This window comes from Triturus cristatus, chromosome 3_1, assembly GCF_964204655.1.
Source record: "Triturus cristatus chromosome 3_1, aTriCri1.1, whole genome shotgun sequence".
Classification (NCBI taxonomy): Eukaryota; Metazoa; Chordata; class Amphibia; order Caudata; family Salamandridae; genus Triturus; species Triturus cristatus.
This window is the reverse complement of record NC_140583.1, coordinates 221,989,224-222,007,837: the sequence shown is the minus strand read 5'-3', so window position 1 is coordinate 222,007,837 and position 18,614 is coordinate 221,989,224. Positions and strand designations below refer to the sequence as shown.

Genomic DNA, 18,614 nt, shown 5'->3' with positions numbered 1-18,614 from the left:
GGGTCCCGGAGGTGCCAGGGATTGATTGGGACTATTCTCCCCACCTTTACCTGATCAAGGAGTATATATACCCATACCGGCGAGTGATCAGAAATGCCCCTGGCTAGGTGTCTAATTTCATGAATATGTGGTATTTGCGGGGTGGGGACCAAAATATAGTCCAGTCGGGAAAGGCTGTGTTGGGCCCCGGAGTGAAAAGTATGTTGTACCTTGTCAGGGTTGTACGTCCGCCAGCCATCCGCCAGCCCCAGGGCTTCAAGGAAGTCTGGCAGCCATCGAGAAGAGAGCCCCATTTCATGTGGAGGATGGCGGTCCAGCTTACCCGAGACCACTGAATTGAAGTCGTCCCCCAGTAGTAAGAGACCATCCGGCAATGAGAGGAGAATGGTGCTCAAGTCCTTTAATGTAGTAGCTTGGAGGCCAGGTGGCACATAAATAGGCAGAAGTGTTATTGTACGCCCCTCCCAGGAACCCGTGATCCCTATGTATCGGCCCCTGACTGCCCATGTGGAACTCACACTAAGGGGGAATGTGTTTTTCAGCATAATACCCACCCCCTGTGAGCTAGTAGTGAACCCCGCATGTGCCACCAGTTTGTATCCCCATCTGCACATCTCTTTGCATGAGTTTCCTACCAAGTGCGTCTCCTGGAGAAGGACAATATCAGTGGCCTGTTAATATATTGAAGGACTATACTATGTTTAACTTTATCCCCAAACCCGTTAATAATCCAACTCCATATTCTAGCACTCTTGTCGCACTGTGTATTCATTAGAACTAATAAAAATCTTCATGGCCTCAATCACGCCGTCAACATAGCTGGTCGATGAAAAGAAACGTCAACAAATTCAAACCCCAAACCCAACAACCCCCTCCCTGCTTCCCTGCCCTCTGGGCTTCGAACCGACTATTAATAACTAGCAGAGTGCCTGTCGCCCTAAATGTCAATAAAGAAGAACTTTGGGGGGTGCTGTACTCCGCCGTCCAGTCTCCCTCGATAGCAGCAGTGTGATCCCCCAAGTAGAGACACGCTCCATGGTCAATTCAACGCAACTGAATGAGGACCCCCACCCGGCGGTATCTCCAGGGGGGCCCTGGGTACCTGTCCCAATGTGGATGTAGATCCGCTCAAATCCAGTGGAGTCCTTCGTACTGTTAGGGCTGTTCACCTCCTGTTTCGGGGGGATTGGTCCTCACCACTGTCCCGGTCGTTGAGATGTTGACCTAACCAGCTCTCCAGCCAGTCTGAGGCCAACTCCGGTTGCTCGCAGAACCAGGCCCTGCCATCAGCCTCCACACGAAGTTTCGCCAGGAACACCATTGTATATTTAAATCCACCCTCCCAGAGTTTTTGCTTGACCTCTAGGAATATCCGTCTCCGCACCATTTCTGTAAAATCTGGTGAAAAGGTGATTTAGCGAAGCGGGGGTCCTTTCCGTGCGTTTTGCAGGATCACGTCCCGGTCTCGGAAATTTAGGACTCTCGCTAACATCGGGCGTGGGGGGGCCCCTGGCTTCAGGCGTCCACCTGGGACTCGGTGAGCCCGCTCTATGACGAAGAATTTGCTGAGGCCTTTGGGTTGCAGATTATCCAGGATAAGGTCTTCCACAAAGAGATCCGGGGCCTGTCCTTCAGCTTTCTCCGGTACCCCCAGTATTCGGACGTTGTTCTGCCGAAGACGCCCTTCATAATCATCTAGCTTTTGTTCCGTTAATTTGCGGGAGGAGTGTAAGTCATGCACATCACCTTGCAGTTGAGTGACATCTCCGATCAAGCTAGTCGTTGTGATTTCAACTTTCTTGACTTTCTCGTTGATTTTGGAAAGGTCTGCTCTAATAAGATTTATTTCGATCGAGAGGGAATCCATTTTCTGTTCCAGAGTGGTCTTAATACCAGATATAGCGTCCATGACATCTTTTAGTCAGTTCCTTGCTCTCCCCACTGGGGTCAGCTGCAGATCTGCTTTTAGTATGGAGTTCCTGTAGAACGTCCTTGGAGAGGGTATAGCGATCCAATTTATTAGTTTGGATTGTTTTGGGCCCTTTCGCTCCGGCAGTTTTGGGCTTGTCCATTATATTCCTGTGGGGGCCCAAGTCACTGCGGTCCAGTTGCTACCTTCCGCAATGTCCAGTGGAGCGCTGCTCAGTGTTGCATTAAATTAAGGCCCAGGCCTGGCGGAACCGTAGGAGGTAGGCGTGGCATGGGAGGAGGGTATCGCCACCGCAACCTCAAGTACGTATCTCCTTGTTCGGTGGGCAGTTTGGGACAATAGTCACGGTGCTCCACAACCCTCTGCGATGTGAAGGCCCTGTGACGCAGTTAGCTTTAACTCGTGTGCACTCTCCAATGCTCACCATGAGATCTGCCAGATGCCTCTGTTTCCACCATCAAATCTGCCAGGGGCCTTGGTATGTACCCTGGGGCCCCGCCTTCATAGGAGTGGGGCACTCACCACCCACTCGCCGCCACCAGTTTGTTGTTCACTGAGAGGTTTGCGAGGTCACGGGAAGCACCGCAGTTCCCTGCTTCAAGTCTGATTTTTGATGTTTCCTGCTGCCCCCGCCACCGCTCCTCAAGGGTCACCTCCACTGGAAGGCCAGGATCTTTGTGCCTCGCCGCTGATCTGGCTGCCGTTCACGGCGCCGTTGGCTGCTGATCGCCACCACTTGTTGAGTGTCCAACAGGTACTATGAGGCTAAGCGATGTTGGCGGTTCACTTTTTTGACGGGACCCGGGATCTCCGCCGGGCGAAGCCGCACCTCCCGGTCGCCTCCGTGGGTTAGGCCCGCACTTTAGTCCCCGGCTTCAACGCTTGCACAGGCCGCAGGAGAACGGGACCCGTAACTTCCGTCGTATGCGGTCCGCAGCCTTGGGAGTTTCTGGGGTCGGCACCGCTTGTGTTCTGGAGCGTGGCACCCCTTCTGGGAGCCGGATCAGTGTTTCGGATAGCCGGTTGGGGGAGAGAGTCGGCGGAGCCGATGGATCAAGCGGCCATCGCGCTTCGCTGCTTGGCCACGCCCATAGAGTTCAGTTCTTGAGTGTTTGAATTCATTTGCTGATTGAGTGGGTACATCAAATGCTTAACACTGTCCTCTGATACTGTCTTACTGCTCGACCGAGCTATCACTATTCGAGAGTAAGGTTCTATCTAACTTTAACCTCTCACTACCTCTGGAGACACTTGGACTCTATACACACTATACCTCATTTTGGTGTAGTATATATAGAGCCAGTTTCTTACAATCACCCCTTAAATTTTCAAGATGCTAGGGGCAGTCGGGGAGATTACGTAAGCTATTGCCCAGAGTCACTTGGAGTCACTTGATGCTGAGCTGGGCTGCCGCCGGCGATGGGGTTCAAATCGTGAGCCCCTGCTCCGGAGTCAGCCACTCTGGCCGCTGCACCACACCTCTCCCAGTGTAATGTGTGGAAAAAAAAGATTTGTGTAGAATGAAAACAAATAAGAAAACTTTACTTGGTGATGTGCAAATGATAAATATTTTTGCTGAAACCCAATTACCAAGCATTGTTTGTATGCTGTATAATTTTACCAGCAAAACAGCATGTTAGTGGGAAGGTTTATGGCCGTTTTAATGGAAAATGTGCTGTTTGTGAAAGACAATGTACTACCACGTCATGCTTTGGTAATATATTTATTAAAAGTGAGATTTTAAACATAAACTGAGAAATATTCCTGCCCTAATGACAATGCTATTAGAGAACTAAGAGGCGAGTCATGGGTCATATGTACCCTATAGCTGGGCTCAAATCTTATTCTGCATGGAGCAAAATGTAAGTCTATTAAATTTAAAAAAGAGGTTATTTTGTACAGCAGAAATGCTGAACACACGTATTTGAAGGTGTTCCTATATGTGATTGCTCCATAAAATAAAATATTTTGCCTAGGATCACATAATTTGAGACCAGTCAAGTACATTAAAGTTAGGTCAAGTGGATTATTCAAGTCCCTAGACCTAGGTCTAGTTTTATTTTTTTATGATTTTTCGAGGCCTGACCCTGTTATGTAGTTCCATACAGAAGTTAACCAGGCTGTAGTGCCAGCCGGTAACCCTGTGTTAGCCAGTCTCACTTAATATAATATTTAGGCCTTCGTTAGGGGAGACTTAAATATATTGTTACGGCAAGTGGTGGCTTTTCCATGGGTGTGAATGGCAAAGTCGAGCTAGTAGCGTAAACACTATTCTTTCAGTCTGTAGTGGCAGGCTGGGAGCCATTTTGCACATTGTAACGCACAGAGTGGCACAATCAGTGCTGCAACCCTGGGTGGACACTCTGCCTCACAAGCCCCTGGTATCTGGGTACCATATACTAGGGACTTATAAGTAAGTCAGTACTTGCCAATTGGGGATAACCAATTCGACATACACTTTGTAAGGGGTTAGAATACTGGTGCTGAGGTCTGGTAAGAATACCTCATTGCACACTGTTTCGAAAAACTAGCAGCATCAATCCAAAAATGTGGGGAGGGGGATGAACATGCAAAAAGAGCCATTTCCTTACTATTAGGCGGGTGGTGTTTGCTGTAAGCATTAGGATGTACAGGTTGAAGACTTCGGTGTTATTAATGTGCAAAGGAGGCGAGGATTGTTGACGGAGGCCTCGATATTGCTTATGTCAGATTCGGCGATTGGCACTGACTCACAGAGAGGGCAAACACAGGAAGGAATAGCAGAAAGACGTCAAGGCACAATGGCCCACAGGGTGACCGTGGCAATGTATGCTCCTAAATTGTCAAATATATTGGTAAAGAATGACAGATCCATGATTAAAGAACTGTCATGCTTCAGATAGAAGGTGCAAGACACCATCTTCTTAAAGAGGCAGAACAGTTCTTTGGTAGAATTGAAGACTGCGCAATGCTGGCCTTTGTTATTTGTCTGCCCTGGCGCAATCTGATATATGGGCATGGGCGCTCTGCTAGCTTGATGTTTCAGTTGACATCGGTTGTTCGTGTACCATTTGTTACTCTTCTAGCTTTTTAAGGACTTCAAACTGGTGTCCTTATGAACGGCATTGGTCAATTTGTATGGTAGCTTGTGGGAAGGAACCCTGTAGACTACTATGTCCTGATAGGAGATTTGGTACATGTACTGCAGAATTCTGCTTTGCCTGTACTTCATTCCAGAAACTGGGACAGTAGAACCTAGTGTTGAAATTCACACAAACTCAGTGAAGAAGGAAAGCTCTAGCCACCACACTACTGTCTCTGACCAGCAACATGATGTAAACTGCCACTGCCTGACCACCATAGTTCTATTTTCTCATTATCACCCCCCCCCCCCCCCCTGCATCCCTACCCAAAGTTGAAGTTGCAACAAAGAAATATCCAAGGACTTCCAAAAAACACTTTCAGGACTCAGGATGGAAGCCTAGGTTTGCTAAGCTATCAAGCTAATAATAGAATATCAAGAGAACATCTACCAATTCTCCCAACTGTTTCTTGCAGAAGGAACGGTAACTCTGGGCGGTAAACTCCGCTCCGTGGATGGACTTTATGGAGTTTGTGCTACTCCGCACTCCTCTTGGAGGGGAAAGTTCAGCATAAAACTCTGCCTACTCAGCGGAGCTGAGTTTACCGGTGCAGGGAGACTTGCCTGCCACCCAAATCAGTGTCCTGTTGCTGAGCCTGGCTCCACTTCCGCTGCTCCAGTTGAATTACAGGAAGAACTGCAGTGCGCATTGCGTACTGCGTGAAGGCATGCCTGATCCTATCAAATCCCATGATAGGGTCAGGCATGCCTTCATGCAGTAAGCCATGCGCACTGCAGTTCTTCCTGTAATTCAACAGGAGCAGTGGAAGCCTAGTGGAGCCAGGCCCAGGAGTAGGACACTGATGGAGGAAGGTAAGTCTCTTACTACTACACAGGCAGGGGCCGGGGCTTTAGCGGGAGGGGTCAGGAGGGCCGGGGCTGTATCGGGAGGGGCACTCCGCCAGGCCACGGAACTCCGTGAGATTTCGCTGAGTTTTCCAGTAACTCCATGAAATTCCGCAGAGTACCACTACGTGAGCGCCGCCCACCCATGCATGCATAAGTATGAATTCCTGATACCGGTCAATGCCTGGCTAAATTCTGCATTTTTGCTCTTTAATAAATACCTCAACTGGGATTATCATTCAGACCATCGGTTTATCCCCTTGATGGTGCCCATGTTACTTGAATATGGTCGTTACTTTAGTTAATACGATTCTTATGTGCTTGAGTTACTTGCAGTTCTCCTTCCACTCAATCTTCGGGGGGAGTTTACTGGGTTTCCCAGCTCTTCTCAAAAATTGTCCTGCGCTATTGCACTTATTATTTTTTTTCTTTAAGTTGCGTAACGCTGTAAGACCTAGCGAGGGGGGAAATCCCAGGCATGAATGGCCAGCCGAATACTTCCAGATATATGATCCCCCCCCCCCTGGTTCAAAAACTGGTGGAGATGTACGCGTCAGCACTGGACAGGGGTTCCCTCCTGGAATCTTCTAGTGAGGCGTTGATCGTCTCGGTGCCCAAGGCAGCTGGGGTCCTACGAGAGGTTCACAAGGCATTCAACACCATGCACTGGGGCTACTTGAGGGCAGTCATGAGGAGAAGGGGACTTGAAGATGGCTGGGATAGGTGGGTGGAACTCCTGTACTACTCTGGAGCAAGAGCCTGGGTACAATTGGTAAGTGTGTCTCTGAAGCATTTGTGATCCATCGGGGAACCAGGCAAGGATGCCTGCTCCCCCTATTGCTGTACACATTGGTAGTGGATTAGTTTGCTTGCGTGCTCTGGAAGGAGGGAGCAGGGCGAGGTATCCCGTTGCGAGATGGCGAGCATGGGATATCACTCTGCAAATTACATGCTGCTGTATCTCAGAGACGCGGACACAGGGATTCCATGGGGCATGGAACACTTGGAGGAGCTGGGGAGGGTCTCCTGTTTGTGCAAACCAACTGGCAAAATATGTGCATTCCCAGTGAGTAGGAATCTACATGAGGCTCTTGAAGTCAGCCAATAAGGGGAGGGGGCATCAGGCGGGAACCAAGGTCCTTAAATATTTGGGGGTTTGGGTATACCACACAGCTGAGGATATCCCGGAGGGCAACCTCGGAACAGGTCTGTGTGGTAGCGTGACATTCTGGTGCACTCTATGGCTGCCATTTTGGCTCAAATAGCCTTTTCTAAAATGGTTATCCTGCCCAAGGTGTCTTTCTACTGCACACACCTCATGGTTTGGATACCGCAGGCCTGGTTGGGCACAGCTCCAGTGACTGGCTTGGTGGCTTGCGTGCCGGATTACCCAGGAATTAAACCATCTTGGGGAGCCACATAAGGATACAGCCCTGGTGGCACTGCTGATTGGGGGGGGGGGGGGGAGGGGATAAACTGCAGTCAACTACTATACCCAACATCTGTCAATTGGCCTGCATTGCGTGAGGGGGGCACTGCGCAAGAGTAAGGGAAACTGGAGGTGTCCTCCTGAGCTGCCCCTAGTAGGGCTTCCCATGCAGTGCGGGGGCAACTTCATAAGAGCCCGGATGCCGAACTGGACTAGAGACAGAAATGAACACTCTGGAAGATTTATATGATGTGGACGTTCTGCGAAGCTTTGAGGACTTGATGGCCATTAGAACACTTCTCAAGGCACATTTCATAACATATAGAGCACTCACACGTACCTTGAGAAACCTCCTTGGTGAGACAGAGATTAAACCGGTGACTAATGATACACTGCAGGCTATACTCACCATCAGGGGCAGATGACGGCTGATTACCTGGCTGTACCAAGCACTATGCCTAGACACTTGTAATGGCTTGCTGAGCCCTCGGACCAGGTGGGAGAGACTCATGAATTAGAGTGGACGCGAAAACTGAAGCACATTTACACAGTCTTGAGAAACACGAGATTTAAGTATCCTCAATTTAACTATGTGCACATGACATAACTCACCCCTCATAGGCTGAATGTGATGCTCCAGACCCAGGCCTATGGTTGCCCTAGATGCCACCTCGATGATGCAGATCTTTCACATATGGTGTGGCATTGTCGTGGGGTTGCCTGCTTCTGGCCGGAGGACAATACACCGACTCGACAAACACTGCCAAAATATGCCTGTTGGGCCTTTTAACGGAGGACAATACACCGACTCAACAAACACTGCCAAAATCTGCCTGTTGGGCCTTTACACTAGGCGACCAGAATGGAAGGCGGCAGAGACATAGTGAGGCACTGAAAATTCTCTGAGGGCCTGCCGCATAGCTGGTGGAAGATAGAGGCGGTGAGTTGGGGCAATGCTAAAGATGGAGGAGATAAGGGGAATACACAGGACGCCACTGGTCAAGCAATGAAGTCTGCCTTTCTTGAGCCTTCAGGCTGGAGTGGTGTGCTAGAGCTCTTTCCCAGCCCCTCAAACCTCGAGACCCAGCATCTTAGGGTGCTTATTGTTTTGGTGCACGGATGGTATGAACGCCAAGAGAGCAGTGACGCCCCATTGATGCAACGCTAACACACCAGTTTGAGATTTTCCGTGAATGGGTATCGAGTAAATGGACCGGTTCACTGTTCAGTGTTACCGATTTTTACCAGCTGTGTTGATGGTTAACTGTAAACATCATGATTCATTGAGCGGCGAAACCTTGTGATGTTGTAAAAACCTCATGAATATGTAGACACCATTGGCTCTGTCAGCCATTGAAACTGGTTACTCTAAAAGTGCGCCAATATGTAGCTGTGTTCTCAAGTTGCTATGTATTAAACTCAATAAATACATTTGTTTTAAAAAAAATTACGTAATGCTGCGCATTTTTATAACGCATAATCCAATCAGTAAAAATAAAAACAAGCAAAAAGAAATGTACTGTCATAATTAAAAAAACTCAAACTATTCAAAATGTTTTAAAAAATAATGTGTATTCAAAAGCGACTCCCAAATATAAAATTTAAGTTTAAATGATAACTGGAAACACAGCCTTAGCAACTCATCCAATTCTTTGCTGATTTGCATTTTTATGTACCTCACGTGAAACATCACAAAAAAGCTCACTTGTAACACTACCTTATGAACGTCATGAGTAACATTATCATTGGCATTGTTGATTGAAAGAACATTTAATTTAAAAAGAAGCATAAATCAAATGTGTGAAGTTGCACAGCCACTGGTCCTGCTCACTCCTACCTACCAGTTACATTACATTTTGATGTCAGTGGTGGGATTTTTCAAAGTGTTATAGCCACAGGGATGTCATTCAGTAATTCCCTGCATTTAGATGCCACAATTCCCATAACATGTTAAAGCACGATTTCTAATGAGTATTGAACCATCCTAAGTCTTCAGGAATGCTCAAGGAGCTTATCACAAACTGTGTTTGAAAACAAGATTTCATCCTCAGTTTAGAGTAGTATTTACTCTTTACTTTGGATCTTTAATACCTTTTAATGTCATTTAGACTGTATGTGTGGTCAGATCCAAATTGGCATATTAGTGTGTTAATTAATCTCTTGCGATAACCTCATATGCTTTGAACTTTCAGGTCCTCTAAAGACTCCAATAGCAGCAGGTCATCCATCTATGAATCTTTTGCTGCGCAAGACCTTTGACCTGTATGCAAACGTACGGCCTTGTGTCTCTATTGAGGGCTACAAAACACCGTACACCGGCGTGGATCTTGTCACAATTCGAGAAAACACAGAAGGAGAATATAGTGGGATTGAGCATGTGGTAAGATATCAGCCAGGACAACATCTAAATATGTAATGTGAGAATTGGTTTACAGTAATCATTACTGTAGGTGTACATGTTGTGTTTATAGTTTAGGGACACAGCAAAGGCACAAACAGAGATGTTAAACCAGTGTTTTATGGGGTGTTCTGCATAAATATCTGTGTCAAATATATGTTACAGTAGGTAGTGAAATGCTGCTGCTCCCCCCTCTGAGGCTTTTTCTCCGGGTCCTTTAAGTGAAAGGTGTCATACTTTAACTGACAAGGACTGCAGCACAGCACCTAGACTCTGCTCATTCATTGAGGAACTGGCACCCGATTTGCTAAGACTGTCCCTATGTTGCTGTTTTCACGATCACATGTAATAATAGGGATCTGCTCTACATTGATGTAATACTGAGCTGATATCGCATGCAACATTGTCACTGACTATAAATGCTATGGAAACTGCTGCAATTAAGAGTAACTAGGTTATGGAGCTGAGCCGGTTGCGAGGAACAGAGCAACATATCCTTCTCTTTTACTATGCCTAAATGGTGAATGTGGCTTGAGTGCCGTTTCGGGTCTCACCTACACACACGTTAGCTCTCTATTATTGAAACACCTATTATAGACCACACACCATTACAGTCGACTTTGTGCCAGCCCATTGCTTACCATTGGTTTTTCTATTACTCAGTTGCTTGTTTCCTATTGGATGGCTTTCCATTCTCGTCTTGTATTTATTGTTCCTTCCCTGTCACTTAGTTATTTTAAACATTCTTTTGTTTAGAAGACTTGTAACCTTTCAGTGCCCACATTCAGGGAACTGCTACTTTTATTCCATTAGAGAGCGTGTGTTTTCTTGGTCTCTCCTTTGTGTGCTGCTACCACCGTCACCCACCCCACCAGCTTGTTCATTGTTTACCCCACTTCAACTTTTTTGCTTTTTTTTGTTTTATTTCTTTACCCCCTGGCTGTAGCTCCTCTTCCATGTTGTCTTCTCAACTCACTTCCCCCTACTTGCTCCCCCGTTGCTCTTCCAGCCCTCCTACCCTGACAAAAACATTTTGGGTCTTTTACATTCTTTAGACCTACAGCTGCCAGGCCGCTCTGCTTTCAAAAAGTTATTTTGCATGTGTAAAGTATTTGTCTATGTTGCTCGAAATGGTGCCTTCCAACTTGGAATGGTAAAAAATCTGTAAAAACAGACCATTTGGGGCCAATCAATTTAGCCTCCCTTGCGCAAAATTCCACCAGACGTCCATCTATGCTGGGTGATGTGCCCATACCCATCAATTTTTATGGCATTGACAATTTTTTCAGATTCAGAGGGGAGTTCAGCTCCCCCCCGTCAACAGTCTCTGTGCCTGCACGCCAGCCCTTCTATTGCAAATCATGGATCAAGCCATAGTTCTGTCAAACCTATTGCCCAAAGAGAGAATGAAAATAAAATCATCCCAGAAGACTACACTAGCACCTGCCTGATCCAGTACTAGTATACATGACTGTTCACAAAGTGTACATATATACACAAATGCACCCTCTCTGTTAACTTGCCAGACTAGTAATCTGCTAGTTCTCTCATATGGCTGCCCATCACCAATTTGTAGTTTTTTGTTCAAAACATATACTTCGTCTAGTAGAGTTTCACATACCCTTTGTGACACCAAGCAAAATGTCCTGACAAACACCTAAAGGTCAACAATACCACACCCCTACATGAGAAAGTGTTGGTATTCACAGTAAAATCTATTCCTTAATTTCAGTCCAAACACACTAGGTCTCTCAGCCTAGGTAACTCTTCACCTCCATAACAGGACAAGGTCTTGTGTACACCTATAATCAATCTGGCCATTGACCCAAAGGGATCAGTCCTTATATCTATCATTTAAGGAGCTGTACACCTCCTCAGATCACATCAACAAGAAGACTATCATGGACTAAGAAGAATGATTGCAGAGTAAAATCAAGACCCTTGCTTTTCTCTGTACTTTGACTGGATGAAAATCACTCATTTTACTAATTGGGATCTGGATGTTGTACTTAATAGTCTTGTGGTAAATCTAGGCATATCAAGGGACGAATTCAGCTTGTAGTTGTAATTATCCATATTAGTGACAACACAGCATGACTACAAATGATTTTAACCATAAATATGCTTACATTCCTCTGAGTCAATGCAGTTGATTCAACTAAATATCTCGACAACAAAATCAAACACAAACAAACTAAATCCATAAGACCTACAGCCCCACCCAGTGCATCCTGAACCGCAGCTGGGGATGTACCAGTTCAGCCCTTCATACAGGTCACTGCAATATAACCAATATATAGAACAGACGGTGAGGGAGTCCTGCAAAGCTTTCTCAACAAAGGATGAGCTAGCTTTAGGAGAGTAGGATCTGCTTCTTATGGTTACCCCCCCCTTTTTGCTGATGTTTCACTGTTTTTCGACTTAAGTCTGGCTGGAACCCTGCTATCCAAGGCCCCAGCCTAGCTGCTTCCTCTCTAAATTGATTGCATATACTTTTGGTACACTCCAGATTGGATTCTGGGGTACCCTTATAAGTCCCTAGTATATGGTATACTATGTACCCAGGGCATAGGTACCCCAGAGCCCTACCAGGGGCTGCAGGATGTATTGTGCTACCCCTGGGAAGCCATTTAAAATGACACAACAGGTCTGCTACAGCAGCCTGTGTAAGATGGTCTATGCACCCCTTACTGAGATATAGGTTTCCTATATCTCTCCATATCACTGCACATATAAACCTATCAGTCACCCCTATGGCAGCCCTTATCAATCCTGAAGGCAGGGTGCTGGGTTTTATGTAAGAGGGTGCTCATGCATGAGCAGAGCCCCTCTGCAGCCTTCGAAACCTTAGTCCCGGGGTTGTTTGTGATGCAGCCAAACCATATACTCTTAAGTGCATTATAATCTCGCGGTAAATGCTAACTTTGGAATGGCTGCATGGAAACATGTTGTGTTTGGTGTCAAACACATTGGAATCATACCTCCACCACAGTATCTGGACTGGGAGGTATGATTCCCCCCTACTAGAGGGAGCACCATGACTTCACTGGTACACCCGGTACCAGCTTCACAGACCCTGGCATCACAAAATGGATGCTGCCAGCCACAGACACGAATCTACCCTCCTGCTGCTGGACGAAACTCCGGCAGGGGAGGCCTGGACAATAGGTTTCCTGTCACAGGGAGGTGTAACCGCCTCCCAGACAGGCTTTAGTGTATTGGGGCTGGGTGGGTGCACTCCAAGAGTGCTTTGATGTCTGCACTGGGGGCACATTTGGTGTCCCTGTGCATAGTCAAGCTCAAACCGGTTGCAGGGGCACTCAGCACCTGCTCTGGTGCGAAACTGGACAAAGAACATGGGTGTAGCCACCCCTCTGTCCAAACCCTCCCATAGGTGGGTCCCCAGAATTTGTACCACCCCTTCCTTTGATATAAAGTAGGAACCCCTGTCTACAGGACTTTAGATTTACCTGGACGAAACTCTGCTACAGAATCCCAGAACTTCAACTATCTACACTTCGTTGGATGACCGAAGAATCTCCCTTGGAGTAAAGGAGTTACTCCCCTGCAAGGCAGGCACCAAAGACGCATCTGTCTGGTTTGCATCTACGCAGCTCCCGAACAAACTCCGCAGATTTTGCAACACAGGAGGTGGGTTTCCAAGCTTCCCCGAGGCCGATCCCAGGTCTCAGCAAGCCTGAGATCCAAAGCCCTCGTGGGGATCGTGCAATCCGGACCCCTGGACACCGTGCACATTTGCAGCTGCATATGCTTTTTGGCGATCCCTGAGGCTGTGCTTTGGGCTACTTGTAGTCCAGACCCCGAGCAGTGAGTGCACCGAAGATTACTGGCTTACATTCCACGAGTGTTCCGTTGGCTGGTTTTTAGTGGTTCCACTCAAGGTCCCTTCGCGATCCCTCGTCCGTTGTCTTGTGGGTCCCTGAGAAGGGTACTTTCAACGGGCTTACCTGGTTGCTCCAGACATGCCCTGACTCTCCATCGCTTGGGGAGTCACCAGCACCTTGCTGGTCCACACCGAAGCCATTTTACTCTCGCCACGTGGGTTGCTGTTGCCAAGGCTTGTTGGTCTCCAATCCGGACACCGACCCCCCTAACCCCTCCCCCCAAGCACTCGACATCCTTCGTGGGACAGCTCGCCTGCGGACTCTGGTCGTCGTTGACGTCTCCTGGTCCCCGTGGCAGCGGAGTCAAGCTTCACCTCTTCGCACCTGAAACACCCGAAATTGGTGGGCATTGGTCTACCGTGCCCCTGGTCACCCTGAGGTGACCCAGACTCTTTCCCCTCTGCTTTCAGGTTCTTCACATCTTCGTTCCAGGCTTGGATCACACCGGACACTTTTCCTTTCCAATGCAGCAGCACTTTGCGGCAAGTCACCATTGAAACCAGCGAAGATTCCAGACACCATTTGACACCTATGCACCCGGCTTCCCTGGAGTACTCTGGTGCTCACATGGCTGCTGTCCTTAGTACCTTCTAAGTCTCAAAGGGTTTGCTCCAAGTCCTCTCCTAAGTGTCCTTAATCTTTAAATTTCCAACCGTGACTTTCCCATATGATTGTACGGAGATCGCGGCTGTGTTCACACACTGCACGCGTCCCCCGTGGGTCCCCTGTGTCACTACTTTGGGTGGTTCCTTGGGGTCCTAGCGATTCTACGTGCTCTAGGCACTGTGTCAAGTCAAGTCGTGGCTCTTATACCACTTTCCTAGTATATGGTTTGGTCTCCCCCTGGGGCCCACTGTGTATTGTGCTATTTACTGCTGTTTTAGTACTGTATTATTGTGTATCTTGAGCTCTAATCTCATAAAGAGATTATTAGATAGTGTTTAGAAATAAATACATACATTTGTTATATACCTTGTGTGGCTCTCTTTTCATTTTGTCCTTCAAGAGGTTATAATCTGGTAAATCAAGCTGCTGTACAGTCCTTCAAGACTTAGCCTGAAGGCTGCTCTCCATAGCTACCACTAGGATAGCTTTCAATAAAGGTGGTCTTAAACCTAATCATCAATAGGGGTTGTTTGGACTGGTACAAGGTGCCCACTATAACAAGTGGACAGCATATACCAGGCCAACTTCTCACACTAGCGTTACCCACATAAAAGTTCAATAACTTAACACTTGCCAGAGGAAATCGACTGTAATTAATTGGTGATGGAAGAGGACATGTAAAAGATTCAAAAAGGGTGTTGTTGTAATTCCTCTTCCCCCCCACCTTATACATCATTCATACTTAGACTATATTGTAACAACCACCGGAAGTTTAGCCACACAGTATAAGCAATTGCTCTTAATGTCAAGTATACATCTTCCACAGTGTCCATCAGAATACTATTCTGAAGGATGGGCTTGCCAGTCCACATGTGCAATTGGCCTCTTCCATATCGGAGTGTGTTTGTTTCCTCATTGGCCTGTGATATCTACCAGTTCCATGCCCACCCGCACTTCTGTGACCCCCTTCTCCCCAGTCGCTTGTCAGTGCATTTTCTGTTAGCAGCTCCCTAGCTCTCCACTTAGTCCTATGCCTACGATGCTTGTTTGAAGAAATGTGCCTTGGCACTCACCACCTCCTTCAACTTAGCTGGGAACAACAGCATATAGGTTAATAGGTGACCCCAAAGCCACTTTTTTACTGCTGTGAATGAACACCTCTGAGGTTTGACTGCTGCTGGATAAAGTTGTGTATTTTCAACCTCACCCTTTACTGGAGAAATGTTATTTGCTTCTGCATTTCTGTGGTGCAATATTCCAGATGTGCTCCAAAGATCTTTTTGGTTACGCCCATCCTGTCTGACACCTTCACCTTACATAGGTCTGCTTGGAGAAGCAGAGTATCCAAAACAAATGTATCCATCTTGTATTTCAATGGTGAACTTGTGTTGTGTATTGCTTGCAGGATCTGATCTACATGGTCAGTGGTCTCCATAGTGGCTCTATGGCTGATAAGAGGGTCAGCAGGTGCAATTGTGTATCCCTCGTTATCCATATTGGGGGTTTTGATGCTTGGACCAGGTGGATGTGGTTTGAGGCTTTTTCTTTCAAATTATAGTACAAGTCACTTGAAAGGATGGGTCAGTATCCAAAGCTGTGTTTAGTTGTGTATAACACCTAGAATCGCCCTGTATACATCATATGGATCAAGACGCTTTCCAAGAGGCAGGTATCCTTTGCTTTCCAAGAGGCAGGTATCCTTTATTAAGAGGCTGTAGCTGGGTGCAGGAATAGAAATACAGTGGAAGGCAAACATTTGGAGAATGAACGTCCATCAAACGTTTTGAACCTTGAACAGAACTGCTGTGACAACGGTTCCTTAAAGGTGCAGAGGTAACTCTTGAGCCGGTGCTCCTTTCTAAATATAAAGGACTAAGTACTGTTGCTACCCCAATGACACCACCCTCTCCCTCAGTCTGTATCAGGCCATAAATTACTATTCATGATCAACTGTTAAAAAAAAAAAAGTAAGAAAAGAAGATAACACATTTTGAGGAGGAAGAAGTGAATATGCAGAGCCCCAAGCATGAATTAATTAATGTGTTGCATTATTAAAACAGGACATCTCTTTGGAATGTGTTGGATGATGGAACATTAACTCTCAGCGGCATTTGTGTTGAGTGCTTCCTTTGCAGAGTTGTAGATCCATTTATCTGATAGAAACACGTTCGTTAGATTCCCTACCTTAGAATATCCCCAGGCGTCAGGCTGGATCCGGAAAGATATTTCGTCAGCAATACCCTTGCGCGTCGCTAAGCGTCGTCTGCGGCTCCGTGTCCGTCGTCGGCGTCGTGATCACCGGGATGACGTCGTCGGAGTACTTAGACGCCGCCCTCGCGTGCTGACGTCAGTTCTTCTTTTTTCCACGCCAGTAAGCGCAGATCCGGGAAGAGAATACCCTTTAGTCACTTTTTGACTAAACTCTTTGTACTTTTTTGGTCTCTTCTTTCGAGTCGACCTCGACTCCTGGTGCCGGTAGGGATGCCTGGTTTGAAGCCGTGCGACGCCTGTAACCGACTGATGTCGGTTACGGACAACCACCGTCTGTGTCTCTACTGCCTTGGGGCCGACCATGATGACCAGTCGTGCCCCGACTGCCGGGCCTTGACGGCTAGGTGGGAGCGTTCCCGCAAGCTCCTCGAGCTCCGGCAGTCGGCTCCGCGCCGCTCGAGGTCCCGGTCGAGGAGGAGGTCGAGGGACCGGTCGCAGAGCCGAAGTCATCACCGCTCATCGGGTTCGAAGTCCTCGCATTCAGGTAAGTCGAGGCACAGTAAGAAGAAGTCGAAGAAGCGACATCGCTCTTCTGACTCTCCTCGCCGGTCGCGCGACTCGGCTGAGGGTTCGGGTGGCACTACCCGCGCGGCTCCGTTGGAGCCGCAGGAGTCGCATCCGGCCCCATACCCTCCGGTCCCTGGGCCTAATGCGACTTCGGGCGAGATTTGAGACTTCCTCATGGGCATGAGGAGTCTCTTTCCGCCGCCGAGGCCTGCCGGCGCGCCTTCGGACCCTGCAGGCCCGACTGGGAGGCCTAGCGAGCCGGCGGCTTCGGCCCCGGCGCAGTCGTCGACTTTGGTCCCGACGCCGCAGGCCCCCGTGGGATACAGGCCTGGATCCCGGTCGACACCGGTTGAACTTACGACCCCTCCGCCAGCGCCGACCCCTATGGGCCGCCCCCGGCGCCGTCTTCGGACGACGTCGTCCCCAGTTTTTGCTCCGGTCCATTTCATCTACCGCCCAGCTCCGTCCTGTCTACCTGTCTACTAGGAGACGGATGACTGGGACGACTGGGAGGGGTCCGAGGACCCTCTAGCACAGCAGTGCCACTTTAGTCAGGACTGGGCAGACGAGCTGGGGGATGCCAGTGGTCTCGACACTTTGCCTGACACTGGCTTCATCTCTCCTCCCTTCCTGGCTACCTATTCGGTGGTGCTGCGCAGGGCTGCCGAAGCCCTTCACCTGGAGCTCCCTGCAGCGGCCGTAAGGACTAACCTCCTCACTGAGGTGCTTCAGCCGCCAGTAAGCTCTTCGGAGCCTCTACTGCAGTTCAATGAGGCACTCACTGATGTTCTGATGGGCACCTTGTCCAAGGCCTCCACAGTCACTCCTGTGGACCGGAACGTGGCCCGGCGCCACCGCCCTGCTCCAGGCGACCCCAGCTTTCTGTGAATGCACCCCACCCCTGAGAGTCTGGTTATCTAGGCCTCTACGTCCCAGACCGCCTTCCCGTCCGGTCCTCCGGATCGGGAATCCAAAAGGTTGGAACAATTTGGGAAGAAACTGTTTTCCTCCCTCAGTTTGGGGTTTGCCGTCCATTAATACCGCGGGCCTTTTGGACCGTTACACCCACTCCTTGTGGGATACGGTGGCGGACGTGATGCCCCAGTGTCCGGAGGAGGCCCGGACTCGGCTCGCACAGGCTCTTGCTGAGGGGCGGGATGCAGCACAGTACTCCATTCGATGTGGGCTTGATTCCACGGACTCGCTAGGTAGGGCGATTGCGACGACAGTGGCGATTCGTCACCACGCCTGGCTGAGATCCACGAATTTCTCCAGGGATGTCCAGAGCACACTCATTGGCATGCCCTTCGATGGCCGTCGCCTTTTTGGCGACAAAGCGGATAGTGTGCTGGAGCGCTTTAAGGACTCCAGGGCTACGGCCAAGTCCTTGGGCCTCTCGGCCCGCGCCCGCAAACTTCCGCTTTTCGCCCCTTTGGTGGCCAAGGAAGGGGCGCCCCCGCACGTCCGTCTAGCCACAGGCCGCAGAACCAGCCTCAACGTGGTCGCGGAAGTGGATTCCACTGAGGCGGAGCAGGGGGACAGAGAGCTGGTCAGCCCACATCTGCTCCCACAGCATCTGCCTCAAAGCCTTCCTAGTCTGA

The 18,614-nt window shown here is 48.6% G+C and overlaps 1 protein-coding gene across 1 annotated transcript in view; it reads left to right on the top strand.

The window, feature by feature from the left end:
• IDH3A (isocitrate dehydrogenase (NAD(+)) 3 catalytic subunit alpha) overlaps positions 1–18,614 on the top strand; it is a 121,236-nt gene that overhangs the window by 52,788 nt on the left and 49,834 nt on the right. Inside the window, exon 5 of the mRNA XM_085643723.1 lies at positions 9,519–9,706. Within this exon, the coding sequence (XP_085499849.1) occupies positions 9,519–9,706 (188 nt within the window). The remainder of the gene's footprint in view (positions 1–9,518; positions 9,707–18,614) is intronic.